The sequence below is a fragment of the Pimephales promelas genome, chromosome 8 (assembly GCF_988280905.1).
Source record: "Pimephales promelas chromosome 8, fPimPro1.hap1.1, whole genome shotgun sequence".
Classification (NCBI taxonomy): Eukaryota; Metazoa; Chordata; class Actinopteri; order Cypriniformes; family Leuciscidae; genus Pimephales; species Pimephales promelas.
Genome location: NC_142776.1, coordinates 37,213,013 through 37,235,276, shown reverse-complemented (window position 1 = coordinate 37,235,276; position 22,264 = coordinate 37,213,013). Strand labels below are relative to the sequence as shown.

General features: G+C 36.2%; 1 protein-coding gene across 5 annotated transcripts in view; it reads right to left on the bottom strand.

The window, feature by feature from the left end:
* cdh22 (cadherin 22) overlaps window positions 1–22,264 on the bottom strand; it is a 289,056-nt gene that overhangs the window by 61,505 nt on the left and 205,287 nt on the right. For all 5 annotated transcript variants that reach the window (XM_089134499.1, XM_089134498.1, XM_089134502.1 and 2 more), the window contains 4 exons: window positions 13,439–13,558; window positions 6,419–6,586; window positions 2,825–3,012; window positions 1,129–1,385 (listed from right to left, as the gene is read on the bottom strand). In XM_089134499.1, the coding sequence (XP_088990625.1) occupies window positions 1,129–1,385; window positions 2,825–3,012; window positions 6,419–6,586; window positions 13,439–13,558 (733 nt within the window). The remainder of the gene's footprint in view (window positions 1–1,128; window positions 1,386–2,824; window positions 3,013–6,418; window positions 6,587–13,438; window positions 13,559–22,264) is intronic.

Genomic DNA, 22,264 nt, shown 5'->3' with positions numbered 1-22,264 from the left:
GTCTATGTTATATCTTATCAGATCACAGAACATTATTTAATTATTTAAAGTAAAAAAAGAGATAATAATTTAAATCAATTGCTAAATCAATGTTAGAAGTCAATGTAACAACATTATAATCGACAATATGGAAGTAGGAAAAATATGCATTATTAAATTAAAAAAATATATATATATATATATATATTTACAATACCGATTGATGCTTGTGTCGTCTCATATCTGATATGAAAACTATATATTATGCATCACAAAATAAATCAATAAATAAATCCATTCTAGATAGTATTACAGTATAATCAGTAAAGTAACAATGAAAAAATTCCAGATAAACCCTCTCCTTAAAGGCATATAAAAACAAACTTTGACCAATCACTTTACACGCCGATCACGCTGTCTTTTCCTTCAGAAGTGTGTGTGCTTCTCTGCAGACTTTCTGCCTCGAGTCACAGGTGTGGAAACGCAAGACTACACAACAGCACACAGAGAGTTTTTGCGATTGAGCAGACTTCTGACATGCTTTCCAAGGCCTCGAGGTAAACTAGACTGTGCATGTGTGTGTTAGTAAAGAAGGATGGCAGGTTGATAACTGTGTGTGCCAAGGTGCCCACAGTGTGATGGGAAAAGCCTCCGGCCAGCGAATTCCAAGAGCCACACTTTGTTACGCTTCTGTGACTCGGTATATCTCCAGTAATAGGCTCTTCAATGGAAGAAATTGATCCTTGTCTAAACCAAGAACAAGTGGACTGTGGCCAGGGTGCAAACACACACACAAACAAACTGTTTTGCCTTTTCACTTTATCTCATTGAGGCTCACAGTTGTGCATTATGATAAAATAGCTGATAAAGCAGTGTGGCTGCCAAGCTTAATGATGTATTTAAATTCAAAAACCCTGTAAGATCTATATCTGCAGAGTTGTGCAACAAAGTTTTGCCCATGCAACAAATTACTACGAAATATTTAAGGCTGCAGTGTTTCCTAACGTGATTTATCCATTTATAAAACGTCACAATCAGTCAACATAAAGCATCCGCAAGCCATTTCAGCTTGAAACTCTCAATGATCGAGGAACATCTCCCTCATGTGTTAATTTCAGATGTACGGTTTATTTACGGGCCACACCGTACCTGACGGGGACGTTATCCATATCCGGATCTCTTGCGGTCACAATTCCCACCAGCGCACCCATCCGAGCGTCTTCCTGAACCTCCATGACGGTGCCGGCCGCAGGGATGAAGATGGGAGGCTCATCCACATCCGACACGCTGACCCTCACGATGGTTTGGTCCCGGAAAGACCCGAGATCCACGAAACGAGGGTCCACGTGTTTGTTTACAGCCTCGACGACCACATTATGCGTGCGCTTGTTCTCAAAGTCTAGAGGCTGGAAAGAAAGAGACGATTGGAAACTCCTCAGGAAAGGATCCATAACCTGTTGCACTGATTGATAGTTTAGACTTTTTAGCTAAATATTTGTACAAACGTCTTTTTGCAGTGCAATCTTATGATTTTTTCATAAAGTAAATATGGATACCTTTTATGTTGTTAGTTATGTTTCAAGATGAACACTTACTTGACTAAAGCAACTTCGGTTTATTTGATTGCATTGCATTATGTTTTAAAACTACATAAAACTAAGCATTTAAATATAATCTTGAGACATTATTTGCAGATAACTGATATTTATATGCATTTAATGTAAGTAAGTAGTTTGTTATAGTGTTATACAAATCGAATTAATTTACAAGCTATCAGAATTTCATCTTACTTGTTGCCAAATAAATATCAACATCTGCACCAAATTGCATATTTTTGCTCAGTTTGGGCCTCTGAATAAAATTATATTAAGAGCTCCATATTTTCACTAGCCATATGAGCCATAAAAGCCTGATATATCAAATGTGAAATAAAACATAAAACACATGCATTTTTTTTAAAGCCGGTCATTGAAAAATATTATTTTTTATGTTATTATTATTATTTAAGATTTTGTCTAATAGTAAAAAAAAAAAAAAAAAAAAACGAAAAAAAATCCAGCCTATAATTATTTTTCTATGACAGGCTTTTTTTTTTTTTAGGGTTAAAGAAAAGAATTAATAATTTTAAATACTTTTCAATGTACGCTCTTAGAAAAAAGGGTTCATTGGGGTTCTAAATATGAAGCATAGGGTTCTTTTCTCAACTCCAAAGAACATTTTATGCTAAAAAAGGTTTCATAATGACAAGAAAGAACCCTTTTGGGTTCATTATTAGTTCATTACATTATTCTGCAACATTTTGTAATTAAATTATTGTAGTAACTTAATATTACATTTTAATCATGCTGATTTTTGGAGGAGATAAACTGAAATGGCACTCTTCGTGTGATATTGATTAACTACATAAAATGATAAAAATATATACATTTTCTAATTTTGTGATCATTCACATGCATTCATAAATACATTTTAGGGTCTTGCTGTTTGCCAATAATATGAAATATTTAATCCTGAAAGGACAAAACAAATGATAATGAATGAACCCAGAAGGTTCCGTATACAGTAGAACCCTTTTGAACCCTTAAAAAGAGTTCCGTATGGAACCTTTTAGGGGTTCCAAATACGTAGAGCTGATAGAACCTTTAAAGGTTCTATAAAAAACCTTTTCTTCTAAGAGGGAAGACTTGTACATCAGTGCACATCTGTTGAATCACCGCTTGATGTAATAAAACAGTAGTTGCACTGAACATCAGAAAGCACACACACACACACACAATACGGGCACATGAAGGGCAGGACGACCTTCAGAGCGTGAAATGGCACGAGGGAGAGGTCTTCCATCTACCTTTTTGATGGTGATGACGGCCTCTTGTGTGTCTCCATCGGTCGAGACCCTGAACAGCTCTCCCCCCTCCTCGTCTTTGATCAGGTAACTCATATCCGTATTCTCGCCCATGTCTGCATCTGTCGCGATCACCCGGCCAAGAGGCGTCCCAACGCCTGCGCCCTCCGAGACCGAAAACTGATACATCTCTGTGAGGGAGAGACAGGGCGCAACTTTCATTTTCATGCTGAGAATGCATGCATATTAGGACTGGAAAAAAAAAAAATATATATATATATATAATGCATTTGATCAAAATGAAATAAAAAATGGATTTTATTCAGTCACAGTAAAAATCTAGTTAATGTTTTTTGTACCATTTTTCACTAAATGAACAGAAGAAAAAAAATCTATTTTAATATTTTTAATTTTATATGCACCAATATAGCAGAAGGAAAATTCCTCTTATGCTCACCAAGGCTGCACTTATTTAATCAACAAAATATAAATATAAAATATCTGTTTTCAGCATCATTACTCCAGTCTTCAGTGCATGATCCTTCAGAAATCATTTCTGATTATCATCAATGTTGGAACCAGTTGTGCTGCTTCATATCAGGATTCTTTGATGAATAAAAAGTTCAAAAGAACAGCATTTATTTGAAATAGAAGCTTACAGATATAAAAAAAAATATGCGTATGTAATCATTAGAAATCAATTTCTCTAGAGAACATCAATGTGTTTTTCACACGCCGAAGCCGACTGTTGAAGCCGCTGCATCTACTCTGAAACACAATGACAAACCTCACTTTAATAAGCATCTTGGCCTTACATAATATCCATATGTAATATGTTTGAGTGCAGTGTGTGTCACAGCGGAGTATAAAGATCTCAGTTTGGTCCAAAATGCAAAAAGCAGCTTAATGAATTAGATGCTACAGCAAAACTGGCATAAATGAGGCTTTTGTGGAGAACGAGAGAGGGGAAAAAAAGAGGAGAGTCATTGAGATATGGAGAAAAACAGACATCAGGGCATGCGAGACAGAGTTCCAGCGAGTCTCTTTGCTGTAATAAAGCTAATGCTGCTTTTCCTCTGGAGGAAATGGAAAGAGAGAGCGGAAGAACAGCAAAAGGGAAATAATAACCGAATGTGTTTCATTGCTCTTTATACGGTGTGGTTGCAAACACACACACACAAGCAGTCTTGCTTCCAGACATGAAATGTATTAAAGCATTGGCCACATGGTCGGCTCTGATGTGAGCAATGAGACAAAGTGCTTTTTATTTGTCTGAGCCTGTGATGTGTGTTACAATCCGCTCTATTCAGAGCCACACCACACACACTACAAGTCAAGCACATATACTGTATCTGTCAATTGTATATAAACCTTTGAAAATGTAGACATTCTTTTTTTATATATTTATGATGCAACACTGGGAGTTCTACCAAACTAACACAAGCAATTTTTTTTATATTATTCAATTAATACTTTTACTCAGCTAGGAAGCAAAAAATTGATCAAAGTGACAATAAAACATTTAGTTTAGAACTTTTCATCAAAGAGTTGAAGATATAATAAGAAAAATAATAAGAAATGGTGCAAATCATCTGAAGGATCATGTGACACTGAAGACTGTAGCAATGATGCTGAAAATTCAACTTTGATCACAGGAATATATTAAATTTTACTTTGTATTCACGTAGAAAACAGCTATTTTGAATGTTAAAAATATTTCACAATATTACTGCTTTTACTGTATTTTTTGTCAAATAAATGCAGCCTTGGTGAGCAGAAGTGACTTCTTTTAAAAACATTTAAAAATCGTAGTAGCCCCAAAATTTTGAATGATAGTGTATATTCAGATATATCATGTAAAAAAAAAAAAAAAAGAGAGAAAAAAAAAAATATATATATTTGTAATATAGTACAGCCTCACACCCAAAATCAACAAGCTATATTCCTGCCAAAAAAATGAGTTATTTCAGCCAGTGGAATTATTTCGGGCTCCAAGGCTGCAAGATTTGGACTTGGTCTTGAATGGTTCTGACCGAACACATACGCCTGACAGGCTCTGACCGACGGGACGCTTGATAGACCTTCATAGCTGACAGCAGAGCTTTAGTGGCGTTCACACTGACAGCCATTTACAGCAACAAAGAAGCCATTCGTTTTCAATCAGAGTCGGCCATTTGAAGGAATATAGCGAACTCAAAACTTCTGTTATCAATTACTCATCCTCCCAAGGATGATCTTGGATACATGGGACTGTCAATCTCCAAACTGACAAAACAGCACCATGAAAGTGACAAAATAGCATTTATATGCTATATTTCAAGTCTTCTGAAGTCATACACTTGCTTTGTGTGTTCTGTAGCATTGTCGTCATGGTACATTCCTGTCTGATTTGTGAATACATCGTTCGTTTGAGTCCAATATATTCAGTTCACATAACTAGCCTAAATGATTTGCTCATGATTCAGACTGATCCAATTCTTCACTGACTCAATGAATCAGCTCATTAGAGAGAAATATTATCAATCAATTACGACTTCAATGTATTTATGATAGTTTTATAGTGATTTTGCATCTGTTTCGAAGCGTGTCGTTCATTGTAATTGCACAAAAAATCAAAACAGGGCAAGCACATTTAAAATATCTTGTGTTTGTTGCCTGAAGAAAGAAAGTCATACGGCATGAGGGTGAACAAATCCTTTTAAACAACTTATACCATGGTCTGATTGGCTGGAAGGTGCAATAAAACCATTTAATGCACAGGTAGATCCGGTCACTGTTCTGTGTGTTAACAAGAATGTCCTAAAGGTTGCCTCTCCATTACTGAATGCTTTTCTCCACATAATGTGTGCAACACAGTTTTATGGATAAACTGCCACTCATGCTAAGTCTGATTGATTATTGTTAATCAAAAAGTTTATATGGTCTTTACAATAAGGTTTTACTTGTTAACATTAGTTAACTAGATAATTTAACATGAACTATACAATAAACAATACTCACACATCATTTAATAATAATACTGTTATATAGAGCCTTTAAAAGTTCTTAAAGTTCATTCTTTGGATGGATGGATGGATGGATGGATGAATAGATGATGGATGGATGGATGAAGAGATGGATGAATAGATGGATGGATGGGTGGGTGGGTGGGTGGGTGGGTGGGTGGATGGATGGATGGATGGATGGATGGATGGATGGATGGATGGATGGATGGATGGATGGATGGATGGATGGATGGATGGATGGATGGATGGATGGATGGATGGATGGATGGATGGATGGATGGATGGATGGATGGATGGATGGATGGATGGATGGATGGATGGATGGATGGATGGATGGATGGATGGATGGATGGATGGATAGATAGATAGATAGATAGATAGATAGATAGATAGATAGATAGATAGATAGATAGATAGATAGATAGATAGATAGATAGATAGATAGATAGATAGATAGATAGATAGATAGATAGATAGATAGATAGTTTTTGTAGGTCTGGAAATAAAGCCATCATAAAACGTGATGGACGTCAGTGCTGAGAGACACAAAGCCGACCCAAAGGACAGGGCTGACGGCATGACACACACTCACTCTGAGGGAAGCGTGGAGGGTTGTCATTAACATCCGTGATCACTATGGTCACAGTGGTAGAACCAGAGAGACCACCCATTTGGCCCGCCATATCCGTTGCCTTGACGACCAGCTCATAACGGTCCTGTGTCTCCCGATCGAGATCCGCCACGGCTGTCCGGATCACTCCTGAAGAGAGAGAGAGAGAGAGAGAGAGAGAGAGAGAGGCTGGGTAAATGGGTGATGAAAGGTCACACTAGCAACGTTACATGCTTAAAGCCACTAGTTCTTCTTCTTTTGCTTTCAGCATTGACTTCAGTTTAAAGAATATGTTTATGAACGTGCCGTTTGGTGATTTCAAATATCAACAGGGTTTCTTTAGCATTATATAATAATATAGTGCAGTAAACGGGAGGGCAAGGGGTTGATGGAGGTTCGATTCGTCTCAAAAAAGACCACAACATCTTGACATTATGTAATAAACAAGTGCAACCTTACACTCTAAAAAAAAATTCAGTGGCTTAGTAAATATCACAGTAATAATTAACTTTAATAATATCATTGAACATCATTTACTTGATAGTTTGAGTTGAACCTACGCTATTTCAGGACCAATTCGTACGAATTCGTACAAGTGATTAAAAAGTGGCTAATTCGTACTAATTCATACGACCTCACTCGTACGAATGGACGAATATCTATCTATCTATCTATCTATCTATCTATCTATCTATCTATCTATCTATCTATCTATCTATCTATCTATCTATCTATCTATCTATCTATCTATCTATCTATCTATCTATCTATCTATCTATCTATCTATCTATCGTACGACCTCACTCGTACTATTTGTCCAAACCCACATGATAGGTAGGTTTAGGGGCGGGGTCAGGGGTAGGTCATTCGTCCGAATTCATACGAATTGGCCAATTCGTAAAATATGTATGATTTAGCAAAAAAACGTACTAATTCGTATGAGTGAGGTCGTACGAATTGTTACGAATTAAAATTCGTAAAATTTGTACGAATTCCCGTGAGAACGGGTTGACATACAAAAATAATTGACTAAAAATCCAACAGTTAATTTCGTCTGAAATGTTCAGTTGTATTTAAGTTTTTTCAGTAAAAGAATTTAGTATTTGACTAACCAATTATTTATTTAAAATATACTTAATTTATTTGTGAAAATATTTTGAGAATAAGAGGTCGTGAGAGGTCTACAGACGATTTTTTTATTTTTATTCTTTCTTTTTCTGAGTACCTACATTTTAATTATACATTGATATATACAGAAAGTTTAAACACATTTGGAAAAAAAAAAAAACAATCCTACCTACAATACCTTTAAGTTCAATTACTAAAATTACTAAAACTGAGATATAAATAAAGCTAAATAAAGAAATATGCAAAAAAAAAAAGACTAAATGACAACAACATTACTAAAACTTAAGCCAAAATTAAAAAGAAGTTTTCTATTTAAAAAGCCAATACACATAAATTTTAGTAAATAATACTAAAATAATTGTTAGCTATATGAGATACAAATAAAGAGACAACTGTCTGACAATATGAAGTGTTCACACAGATTAGATTTTTTTTTCTAATTCACACAAAAAACATAAGGTAATGTTAGACTGCATTTTTAACCGGTGGTTCTGTGTAGAAATAATTATTAGTGCAGATATAGAACAAGCGACTCTATCAACATGGATTAAAAGCTTTGCTGGTGATTTCAGCGTTTCTTTGAGATCTGGCTGATGAAATCTCTCACTCATCTTTACTGTAACATCTGCAACCGTATCCTGCGGTTTGACTGACAGTGATTATAGTAGTTTGTCACATTTCGTGTCAAATTTGCTGCATCCAGTTGAGCTCCTGTGACATCAGAGCGGGGAAAGGTTGTGCGCAACAGGTTGTGCTTATCTTTTGCCACCATTCTTGGGGAAAAAAGGCAAATTTAGTTTTTTTTTTTCTTCGATCTGAAACGAATAAACGGACCAACGCAGCAGGGGTGTCGGGCTGGCGTGTGTCCTTTACCATTCTCATAATTTCCATGCCTGAGTCTAACCAATGCCATGGCAACCAAGGATAATTGCAGTCCTTCAGGCTAACACAGTGTCATTGTCTTTATTTCACTCCCAAAATATCTTGATTCATGGACCAGTGTTCCTGGCAGGAGAAAAAGCTAGTGGTTTACATCCTGGTTTTGGATGTCCTTAAATAAAATAAAATAAAATAAAATAAAATAAAATAAAATAAAATAAAATAAAATAAAATAAAATAAAATAAAATAAAATAAAATAAAATAAAATAAAATAAAATAAAATAAAATTTTAAATATAATATTTTGAATATAATATTTTGAATATAAATATAATATAACATATTAGTTTAAATATAATAATAGTTTAAATATAATTTATATAATATAATATAATATAATATCTATTTTTTTCATATTATATTCTTTTTTATTATGCATTAAAAACAATGCAAAAAATAATAAATAAATAAAATAGGACCAATATCTCAAATGTTAAAAAATGCATATATACAAATGGGCATAACAAAAATATTAAAACATAAACTAACATTTTAATATAATATAATTTTATATTATAGTTTATTTTAAATATAAATATAAAATAAAATAATATATTATTTTAAATATAGATGTAATATAATAAATATAAATATACATATACATATAATATAATATCTATTTTTTCATATTATATAATTATATATTATGCATTAAAAACAACGCAAAAAAAAAGTAAAATAGGACCAATGTCTCAAATGTTAAAAAATGCATTTATACAAATATATCTATATATATATATATATATATATATATATATAGAGAGAGAGAGAGAGAGAGAGAGAGAGAGAGAGAGAGAGAGAGAGAGGGAGAAAGATAATGGTCCTAAAAACACTGTAAAAAAATATTGTTGGTTTAACTTAAAAGAATAAGTAAACTGGTTGCCTTAAAATTTTAAGTTCATTGAAATGGAAAAAATGAGTTAAAACAATGAAGGAGATTAATTTAATCATCAGAAACTCAAAATATTGTTATCTGAACTACATCAATTATCTAAGCTGATTTGACAAAAGAAAAAAAATGTGGTGATTACAAATCATGAAAATATTTTTTTACAGTGATGTATACACATATAAATTGAAAACAATAAATATTATCATCTCAAAAGTAAAACTATTTTTCTGAATTTGAGAGTGCTTGAATTCGAATATGTCACAATGGGGGAAAAATAGCTAAAAAAATAGTGTGGGGTGAAAAATGAGCCAGACATGTTTTCATGCTCCAAACAGCACTATTCTGAAACATTGTGAACAGAGGATAATATAAAGGTGCTGTGTTTCAGTATTCAAAAACCTACTTGGGCGGAAAAACTAAAACATAAACCGTGGCATTCCTTGTGGGTTTGTGCAACAAACAAACGCTCGTCTGGCTGTCTATGTCATTTTCTTTGTGTGCTTTGTTTCTATCTGCATTTCTTCTGCTCTCTCTCGTCACACTGCTGAGGATCTGCGCATTCCCAGTGAGGAACCGCTAGCCACCGGCAATGTTTGTGTGGAAGAGTGCATCTGTACAAAGAGCTCACTGCTAAAGATACGTGTGCTGCTTTTAAGAATCCAGAGCACAAACCTCTCTCGCTCTCTCTCTCTCACTCTTCAACCACATAAAGCTGCTGACCTGAGGTCAGATCCATTACAAGTACAGTCTGAAGTTGTGCCAATGCAAACCACTCCACCTGAAAGACTTTTGATGGAAACATGGCGTTCTTGGCTAGATTAGGGTCATGCATCAAGCAGGATGAACTCAAATGAGATCACCTTAATAACTCAACTGTTTCAATGAAGTATTTTGCTGAAGTCTAATGCTTCTCAGATGTTTTTTCCTGATAAAAAAAAGACCACAGTAATCTTACTCGTTTCGCCTCTAAATGCCAAAAACACTCAGAATGAAGTCTGCAATCGAAGTCAAAGATCTGGCACATTTCTCATCAAATTCTTCCATGATCAAATAGATCTGAGCTGCTATCCAGATTCACTTTAGCTCTACACTCACCTAAAGGATTATTAGGAACAGCATACTAATACTGTGTTTGACCCCCTTTCGCCTTCAGAACTGCCTTAATTCTACGTGGCATTGATTCAACAAGCATTCTTCAGAAATGTTGGCCCATATTGATAGGATAGCATCTTGCAGTTGATGGAGATTTGTGGGATGAAGCTCCCGTTCCACCACATCCCAAAGATGCTCTATTGGGTTGAGATCTGGTGACTGTGGCGGCCATTTTAGTACAGTCAACTCATTGACATGTTCAAGAAACCAGTTTGAAATGATTCCAGCTTTGTGACATGGTGCATTATCCTGCTGGAAGTAGCCATCAGAGGATCGGGACATGGTGGCCATAAAGGGATGGACATGGTCAGAAACAATGCTCAGGTAGGCCGTGGCATTTAAACGATGCCCAATTGGCACTAAGAAGCCTAAAGTGTGCCAAGAAAACACACCATTACACCACCACCACCAGCCTGCACAGTGGTAACAAGGCATGATGGATCCATGTTCTCATTCTGTTTACGACTCTACTAAACAGAAATCGAGACTCATCAGACCAGGCAACATTTTACCAGTCTTAAACTGTCCAATTTTGGTGAGCTCTTGCAAATTTTTGCCTCTTTTTCCTATTTGTAGTGGAGATGAGTGCTACCCGGTGGGGTCTTCTGCTGTTGTAGCCCATCCGCCTCAAGGTTGTGTGTGTTGTGGCTTCATACCTCGGTTGTAACGAGTGGTTATTTCAGTCAAAGTTGCTCTTCTATCAGCTTGAATCAGTCGCCCCATTCTCCTCTGACCTCGAGCATCAACAAGGCATTTTGGCCCACAGGACTGCCGCTTAATGGATGTTTTTCCCTTTTCACAGCATTCTTTGTAAACCCTAGAAATGGTTGTGTGTAAAAATCCCTGTAACTGTGCAGATTGTGAAATACTTAGACACCAACAACCATGTCACGCTCAAAATGGCTTAAATCTCCTTTCTTTCCCATTCTGAGATTCAGATTGGAGTTCAGGAGATTGTCTTGACCAGGAACACACCCCTGCCATGTGATTGGTTGATTAGATAATTGCATTAACGAGAAATTGAACAGGTGTTCCTAATAATCCTTTAGGTGAGTGTATATTCTTAGTTTCTCTCAACGATGGTCTCAATCATGTGTATTTTTCTGAAAAGTCGTGTAAAAAATGTTACTGGAATCTAAATGAGGAATGAAAGAGCGATAAAATCTTCCTCTGGAGTTTCAAACTTGTAAAATTAAGCAAAGATTATGAAACTTAGTTTTACAAGAAATTACTGTTTCAGTCTTTCCACTTCAAAATTTCACATTTATTTAATGTGTGACTCTCCATTGCTTTGTAATGATTTGTGCAATTTACTAGCAATTTCTGAGAGAAAATTGCTCAAAGTAAATCCTTAGCGTAGGTTTTTTTTTTTCATATTCTGGTAATTTCAGGGAAGCAAGAGGTTGAAAAGCTCCTCTCATTTGAGAAAATTGCAGAAGCAAATGAGAATATCATCAAACGGCTTGAACATTTGGAGAACACGAGATGAGAACCCGTAGTTTAAAAACACTGGATTTAATAAACTGATATTAATATCAAACTCCTCAACTTGCCTTTTTATATATCCCGTGTCAAAGACTAAAAGTCCCGTCCAGGGATTAACGCTGTTTTTCTGGAGGTTCAGAGAAAGAAACGAGGTCAAAACACGCAGATCATCTTCTTCCAGCTCATCGAACTGTCCTCGGATCAAAAGGAAGGAGCGTGCAAAAAGTCCAGCGGTTAACGTTGCACAAGCGAAGCCATTTATCATCCGGTGCTCTAAGGTCTCGTGCCCGCCGGCCAGAAAAAGAAATCATTAAAAGTTTAGTGCTAGTTCCCCGGGGATGAACGCAGGCAACAAACGCTGAGATATTCCCGGGAGAATCCAGTGATGACGGCCAGTTCATGTTTGCTTACACCGCTGCGTATCTCAAATAAACCTCACGCCAGCACAAACACATTCTGATGCGATACTCTTTAAAAATGATTTCATGCAAGGAAAATGAAAATATTTTTCACAGCATTCAAAACACACTCATTTATAATAAATGAAAAAGTGTAAAACACGATGCCGTTCAAAGGATTGGGGGGATCAATATGATTATTTTAAAAGTTATTTATAATCATTAAATATTCAACAAGGATCCTTTAAACGGACCCAAAGGATTAAAATAAATTAAAATATATTAAAATAGAAAATTGTACAAATTTTTATTTTAAATTGTAAAAAAATACTACTGTTACTATTATAACTAACTTTCTAAAAGTCACAGCTTTTCAAAAGCTTCGGGTCACCCAGAAAGGATGTGTTAGACATTTATAAGTAAAAAAGAGGAAGATTTATATTGCAAATATAACATAATCGTTTTCAACATTAATAATAATCATAAATTTTTCTTTAGCATCAAATCTGCATATTACAGGGTGACTTTTTAAGACTTTAAATTAAATTTAAGACCAAACTTACGATGGAAATATGAAAAATATACAGTAATAATTCCAAGTAAACACACATCTCACATATTTTAGTGCTTTTGTAAGCAGAAGAGACCCCAAACTTCTGAACAGTAGTATATGATATATTTTTCTCTTTACTTCCTCCATAGGGAATAAAACAAATCACAATTTCACTCAACGGAAAATTTGCTACATTTCTAGTAACTATTTAGTGCTGGTGAAACAAGCACGAGAAAACTATCTCTAGAATGACAAAAAAACTAATAGTCAATATCTGAAAAATTTTTTTTAAGTTTCTGAAAGTCATCATGCAAAACTTCATAATATTTGCTTGCAAATGCGCCAATTAAAAGTTGTATCCAATGTGTGGATGACATGCAAAAGGCTTTCGGCATGATTATATATGCTCCGATTCATAAGAAATGATTATGTAGAGAACAAATCGTTGCGCTTACCGGTTTGTCGGTCAACAGTAAAGAATCTCTCCCCGTCCAGGACGCTGTAAACTATCCGAGCGCTGCTTCCATAGGTCGGGTCATCAGCGTCCGAGGCCATAACCTTCATCACTGACGTCCCTGTATTCAACACATCAATTGTTTCACGTTAGATTGTTGTTTCATCAAGTAAAACGACATTTTCAAAGACATCATTTCCATCAAGTTGTAAGCGTTTCCAGAGCATTTAGCTGTTCTTTAAGTCAATTTATTCAATGCATTTTCTGAGCCAATTGTGTGCATTTCAACAGCCTCCTGGCTCCTGATACAAAGCACATATTTACATTTAGTCACACGTTTTAACTAAAGCAAAGCCTGCAGCCTATAAAGCTTAATGGACCTTATTCCTGAGGGGGAAATGCAATCTTCTCGCACGAAAAGCCTGGGAAACGAAGACAGGGAAGAAGATAAGGCACACAGAGTTTAAAGGAGGAGTGTTCAGCCTCATGTCATTGCAAACCTGTACGATGCTTTCTTTTCGGTGGAACACAAAAGGAGATTTTTGCAGGAATCTCTACAAAGCTCTTTTATATACAACAATAGCTTATAGTGGCCATGTCTGTCGAGCAACAAAAAGGACAGAAAAGTCTTCTGAACGGATGCGATACCTGAAAAAATCTGAATGTGGATGGAAATGTCAGAGTTTTATTAAGAGGAATATCATCAGTGAATAAAAACTCCAGTACGACAGAAACTGAACGCTCATCCAGTGTAGACAGCGTCAGTCATTATAATGGCTTTTGATGCGACACTCACATCTGGTGTATGCAAACGGTTAAGTGACTGAATGCCAGTGGTGCGACTTATTCGTTGAGGTCTCGTTCTGGAGGCGGGCATATGCAAATGTATTTTGCCTATGTGATGTCGTAGATCACGCAATATCCAAAAGAGCGGTTTTTGGAGCTTGACTAAATAAAGACAACAGCTATTTACACTAAGTGAAAATAACATATTTTCTTAGCGATATCTGCTATTTACACTAGGTGAACATAGCGGTAGATTATATCCACACTATGTACTTGTACAAATAGCAGTATTTTCTTTGCATTAAGTATAAATAGTAGTTAGAAGCGATTTATACTTATAAATAGTGGAAGATTCTTTTTGCACCTCATAAAAAAACACTTTTTTATTGTTAACCTTCAAATGGTCTTCGTCTCCTGTTGACACTTCTGGGCTTAATTGTACAAAAAATATACATTTTTAATCATACAAATAATATATATATATATTTGTTTACTTCTCATCTCTTCATTAATGCTGTGTTTTTGGAGAAATAAAGTACTTTTGTATCTATATACCACACAAATCCTCAACTACACCATTAGCTCGAATATGAAATATTATTCTTTTTGGTAACACTTTATTTTGATAGTCCACTTTAGACATTCAACTAACTATAAGTAACTTTGCCGCTACATGTCGACTAACTGATCATTATAGTATTAGTAGATCATTATATCTGATCTACTAATATACATTATATTAGTAGATCAGTATATGAAGGGTTCAGATGCAAAAGCCTCTAAATGCCATTTGAAATTTTCTTCTTTAATGATGATTTTTATCAAACTTATATATTTAAGTTCAGTAATTTCACTTAAATTGCAATGATAATTACCTATTAATTGTTATTTAAGTGAAATTACTGAACTTAAATATAAAAGTTTGATAAAAATCATCATTAAAGAAGAAAATTTCAAATGGCATTTAGAGGCTTTTGCCTCTAAAATTGTAAAAAAAATTTAGATTTATGCCGATTTTTTTTTTTTTTTTTTTTGACCCATGAAGAAAATATATTTAGTTTTTTTTTTTCACATTTCCCATTCATTTCAATGTGGGGTCATATTGACCCCGATGACCAGAAGTTTTACATACCTTCAGAACAACCAAATCAAGCCCAGTTTTGTGTGTGTATAGATAGATAAATGTATGAAAAGTCACAAAATCTTATTTCACTGAGATGAAGGGAACCATTTTTTTATTAAGTAAAAGTCGATTGGGGTCGTATAGACCCCATGACCCGATTGAGACACTTTTTTTCCACTTTTTGAAAATATTTACTGAAAATAAACGCCTTTCTGATCTGATATGTGATGGGAAAAGTGAGTAGAGCGAGTTCGGCAAAAGGCGGATTCGAATTTGGGTCGATTTGCGTCAAAACTTTCTGTCAGAACTTTAGTATTAATAATCTAGCGCCTTACGCAATTTTGTCAGGCCCAATCAGGTGTCAGTGGGCGGAGTTAGTGCAAATACACACTCCGTAAAAAAAAATGCTTTGTTTCTAACGAGGAGGACGTTTTAAGCTCTGAAACTTGTAGGATGTTTTACCGGTCAATCTGAATGTCAAAAGGTCACGGCATGTCAAGACCCCTTTAAGACGCTTTACATACCGTGACATTATTTTCAGCACACAGGTCTGAAACATCAAGGTGAGTAAATGATGACAGAATATACGTTTTTTATTCTAATTATCCCTTTAAGAGAAGCTGGGTGCAGCGAGGAAACGGTGCTCAAGAACAAGTGCTTTTATTCAGGCCGATCGGTCTGCAGGTAATTGGTGACAGCTGGAGGTGTCCACTAAAGGTCATTGTTGCAGTCTCTCACGGAGGCCTGTCACGATACTGTCCGGGCACATAATAGGCCTATGCTAATTAGGTTAATTAACAGGAATTGTCAAAACCTTGTTTGTCTTCAGTCACAAAAGCCGCCTCCCATGAGGGCTTACAGAAAAGGACAATGTTTTATCACTTTCACCGAAGCCAAACACCCCGATCGGTATCAGTCTGATAGCTCCTCGCTTTCTCTAACTTATCCGTTTCGCGGCCCGAGTGGCGTGAACAGAAGCAGACATCAAACGCTCGGATAAAACTCGCAGGGCATTCTTATACATTGCCGTATTCTGTGCACGGCCACTCTTTCAAGTTCAGTTTTGTTTATATCACTTCTATATTTTGCCTAATGGGGCTGCGGAGGAAGATTTGCTGGTATATACGCTGCTAGGATAACTTTGAAAACTGTTTGCATTGCATTAAAAACCTGACTGTAAGATAGCATTTCTCTTGTTAACTGGCAGTTGAGACGCAGAAGCCATTTCCTTTCATGGGATTACTTACTTATCTTAATTTTCCACAGGTAATAATCAGCATGAAGCTGTCCGACGGCCATCCCTGAGTCTAGTAATGCCACTAGTGAAAAACTATATAAATGCAAATGCTATTTTATTGTGTTTACACTCAAACAGGATGAGCAAGCTCTAGCGACGTCTCTTATTAATGCACAGCCTCGGATTCACTAAGAGGTCATTAGATCTTGGTTTATGCGTCCTCTTGGGAACGCATAAAAGGAAAACACACTTGAGAAGTTTCAAACATACACAATTATATTACTGGAAACTATTTACCACCATCAGCTGAGGAAAAAAGCAGTCAACCTTGATGCATTAACAAAAGTGCGCACGATTAGATTTTAACATGAACTCTAAAAAAGGTTCTTTACCTTTAGTAAGTCCCTCTGCAGTATAATGAAATTGATTTTTTTTTTCTGTGAAAAGAATTTCTTCATTCCTTAAAACGGCTTGAATTGAACTCTACTATACCCTTGGTTCATTTAGAATACGTGGATATATGAATATGCAAATTAGTCTCCGCCTCCACTCACTCTCGGAAGCTCGGATTACCTGATCCACTCAAGAAGGAGAGAAAGAGTGAATTATACAGGCAGCAAAGTTGATACTGTAATAATATAATATTGACGAAATGGACTTAGCAAACACTCCTGTGCATATTTGTGTTTGAGCTCTGCAGAAAATCAATGTTTCTATCTGACCACATGTTTTTGAAGTGGTGAGCAATGTAGCCAATCACAGTTGATCTTTTGAATGCAGTGACCAATCAGACGTGTTTATTTAGTCAGAATCCACTCACGTTTTGCATCTCATTACCAAAGTGTAGGCATGATGTAAATAAGAGATTCTTTGTGTAGTATCCACAAGTTTCCTACGCCCCATGAGGCCTTGCGTCAAAAGTGGGCGCGACTTCCGGTTGGAAGTAAACAAAGCGCGATTTGACATGCTTGACACTCGTTCATTCAACAGTTGACAGTCATTCAAGTTATAGCGATCCAAACTAGCTAACGATGTGGGAACACAACCTCAACGAAATTCAAAAGGGTGAAATAACAGTGCCTTTACCCTCCGCAGTAGTTGGTTGGGAGTATTATAATAACATTATTAATAATCAATACTCATCAAGGCATGGTGACAGACAGTTGTGCGAGCTGACAAACAATTAAAATAAAAAATACACACTTAGTCATTGTGCTTTGAAGTTTATTCAAAATTATAAATGAACGTGCTACTTGAATACATTAACTGGCACATTTGGTATTCTGTCAACACAGGCTTTGATCCTGAGTTTAGGTGTAACATCAGTAGCGAACAGCTAAACACATGCTGATAGAGTTTATAGAATATTAAGATTTTAAACAAATGTACACAGGAAGATTCTTCGTCTTTTGGGAGGTGATGGAAACTACAGTCGTTGGCAGGATCACTCTGATTTCGTTTTCAGCTTACACTCTAAAAAATGCTGGGTTGTTTTAACCCAATTTTGGGTCAAATATGGACAAACCCAAAATGCTGGGTTAAAAATGTAATGTAAAAATTTAACCCAACGGCTGGGTTAGTCCATATTTGACCCAAAGTTGGGTTAAAACAACCCAGCATTTTTTAGAGTGTATGTTCAAAACAATCCCGTTTAAGCCACTAAATTAGTTTAGTCCGGTTATACATATAACCGCAAACAGCACATGTTGTCCCTGAGCTCCGTAACGACATCTCTCATAAAGATTTGCGTCTTTAAATAGTAAAATAATTCTCCGAAAAACAGCTAGCCTCTTCGCTAACTAACACACAAAACACCATTGGAATGCTACTTCCGCCATGTCACCGGAAGTTTCACCCACTTTATTTTTTACAGGAGCGGTCCTCGGAAACTTGTGGATAGATTATTGATTATAATAACTTTGTGAGAACTTGCAGTGATTGTTATAGAGTGCCGACGTTACGACATCACTCTGTAGGCCAAAACGCGGAAGTGAGTTAGCATTTTAGCATTACGGTTCCCTCGCTCTAAAGCCTATGGGATTTTTGTATGGGTTTTTGCTAAATCGCCTGAAATAAGGTCTGTGGTGAACAGAGCCTCTAGATATTTTCACGTTTTGATCTATGACATAGAACCTGCTTGTGATTTTTTTTTAAACTTTATTGTGTCTGATTGTTTTTTTAAATATTTATATAGGCTTCAAAATGTATACATTTTGGATTAACTTGTAAAGATGATCTTGCTAGACAAAACGTGTAAGGATCACAACTCTTTGTTAAACACAGATCTTATTTTTTGTGATTTTCCAAAAGTCTATGGGGAAAATGCATTGCTTTTTGACCGAGGGAACCCATACGCCGCTAGCTTCCGAGTTGTCCTACAAAGTGACGTCATCACTTCGGCACTCTATAGCTGTATTTGCAAGCTTTCTAGGCTATAATCCATTCAGAATTTGAATAAAAGTCGACAATTTGGCTTGACTATATCAAACAGCCAATAATGTGTTGCTAATGTTAGATAAACCACATTTCCGTTCGCCGTCTCAGAGTCAAACAGCTGCCTTCTGAAAATCAGCATCCTTAGAAATAATGATAGCAAAAGCCCCGCCTCACAACCAAACTGGATTGGTTACATATTTATGACGGAAGGGAACAGGGGAGGTTTCAAAGCCTGTTTTTGACTGCAGTTTTAAGGAGAAAATACTCAGCAATGGTGTTGACCTATGAATCTGTACATGGCTCGTCTTAAAGCATATTCAAAACACCATGTAGCCATATAAACACGCATTTTGAAAAGAAAAAAACCCACAATTTTCACCACAGGGGGTCTTTAACATCTATGGAAACTTTTCAATGCATAAAAGGTTTTTTATAGTGGATTTTTTTTAACTGTTCTGAAAGGTTTGAACCAACAGTCAGTGTTGTAGTCGAGACCACCTCACTCGAGTCCGAGTCGACATCGAGACCAGAGAGAGTCGAGTCCGAGTCAAGACCGAGTCCATAGAGAGTCGAGTCCGAGACCAGAGACGGTCGAGTCCGAGTCGAGACCGAGACCAGTGAGGGTTGATTACCTAATTTACTTTTATTTACTTAGAGAAATCCTTTTTTTTTTTTTTACTGAATTTACTTAGAGTTTAAAAAATATGATCAGTTTAGGGTAAAAAGGCCACATAGTAGGTGGTGTTAAAAGTAATTTTATTACAATTTGTCATGCGCAGTTGCGCACTAGAAAATCACCAATCACTGGGCGTGTCAATCAATTTAAAGAAATATTTTATTAACATACATTAATAATCATGAAAAATATTTTTAATTGAACTCGAGTGGACTCGGGAATAATTCCGAGTCCTAAAAAAAAAAAAAGTTCGAATACGAGTCAATTCCGAGTCCAAATGCACACGAGTCCATGACAAGACCAAGACCATTAAAATATGGTCTCGAGACCGAGTCCGAGACGAGTCCGAGTCTCGAGTACTACAACACTGCCAACAGTTATTCTATGGTATTGTATAAAGTATAACATTCCCATCCAATACCATGGTACTGCACTTTTTTGTAAGTGTGGTCTGCTTAATTTCCAAAACATTAAAGGTTTCAAGCCTGAGATAAGGAAACGCTGCTCTGGAGTGTAATAGTAGTGTGTTTGTGCTCTCTGTGTGTTCTAACAAGTGCAAATATTGCTCCAGAAGTAGAAGGAAAAAGTGCATGTTTGCAGCCCTTGATCCAGCTCTTCACAGTTATAACCCACATGGGTTGCACACGTATGCACACACACACGTTGGGCCCGGCGCAAATGACTTTGTACACTAAGGCATGTATCATTCCTATTTTGTACCCGCTTAAAGTGGGCTTTTCCCTCCACAGACACACATCGGTAAACTAGGAAAAATTTGGGTCAGTTATGGACAAACTGGGTTACATTTTTTTTTAATAAAATTTTTAACCCAATGTTTGAGTTTGTCCATATTTGACCCACAAATGCAACATGACATCATGACTTTTGCGTAATCATACACGCCACTTTCGAGTCAAGTGGCGTGTTATCTTGACGCATTTTGAGCTATCCGCGTGTATGTCTACGCCATTAACGTCCGCGTCATTTCGAATTGTCTGTACACGCCGTCAAATGTCTGAGCGAAACGAAGCACTACTAGCACGATCTTTTTCTTTCCTAGGATGGTAAGGGAACAGTCATAAATGCCATTAACCCCAGTGACGGGTAGGTTTAGGGACATGGTTGAGCTAAGTCATATATTTATACAGTAATAACGTTAAGTCAACGGCGTTCATAAACACGCTGAAAAGCGATTATGCGTGTTGATAGCACGCCAAAAATGGAAATACAAATCGGCGTGTCATACACACGCTACTTCATGAGATCAGTCAGCACAAATTTTTATTTTTAATTTATTTATCCTTTATTTAACCAGGTAAAAAACTCATCGAGATTAAAAATCTCTTTTATAAGAGAGACCTGGCCAAGATGCAGCATAAAATACATAAAAAGACACATTTCAACATATATAAAAACAAATAAAAGCACGTCAAATACACATACATATATATCACAAAGACCCTGTGATGAAATTACAATTAACAATTAATACAATTTTATGAACAGTTACACTGACCAATGTCCTCCTGCTCCCTATTCTACAGCATTGAAACAAACTGTTTATAAGAAGTTAAAGTAGTCATCTTTAATGATTTCTGAAGAAGGTTCCAGGATGAAGGTGCTGCAAACATAAAGGCTTTTTTGCCTAATTCAGTTTTGACACCGGGGACCACCAAGTGTAATACATCAATTGAACGTAATCCATAATGAACTGTGAAATGGGTTAAAACAACCCAGCATTTTTTTTAGTGAACATTTTTTAGTGCTATTTTGCAGTTCCAGAAAAAAAAAAAAACCTGGTCTAAAGTCAGTTGCGCGTTGCGTGTTCATAATGCTATTTTAAGCGCACATTCTTGGCCATAATGTAGCGGGTGCATAACGTGCATACACTTTGATTCTCTCATCAACACAAATGCAGCAGTTTTTATTTTTGTAAATATTAAAAATATTTAAAAAATATTAACACATGAGGGAAATCATTGTGGTGTCCATGAAGACGTAAAAAAATATATACTGTAGGCCTAAATCTAGCTTACACATTTACCCACATTTTTGAGGCTAATTGTAGTAATGACGGATCAGACCTGTTTGCCCAATAGTGGCGAGACACATATGTATATAAGGACATCTGACAGATTAATTTGTTCGTCAAGAACCAGGATACAACGTCACTTCTCTGTCTTTCACTGCCCTGACAAGAGCGTCGGTCTCCTCGGCTGTGAACGCTCCTGGTAAATGCGCCATTATAATAACAATCCGTCATGCAACATGCGCACGAGCTCTTAAAGGGTGTGTTAGTTAGATGACGCACTGATTGGTTTATTTCACGTTACGCCCAAACCACACCTATGAATAATGAAGCTAGTCCAGACCAACCCCTTTTAAACTTGTGTCGGGCGTAAAAGTCATTTATCCCGCCGGTAAAATAGCAACAGCGCCCAAGACCCGCCCACAAAGATTCTTGTGTTTCGTGCTTGACACTTGCGTTTCAGATCGTTAAAATAGTTTTCATGTTTTATGGGGAGTTTTCAAAGACATAATAGTTTTTGTACTGTAAAACTGTATATTC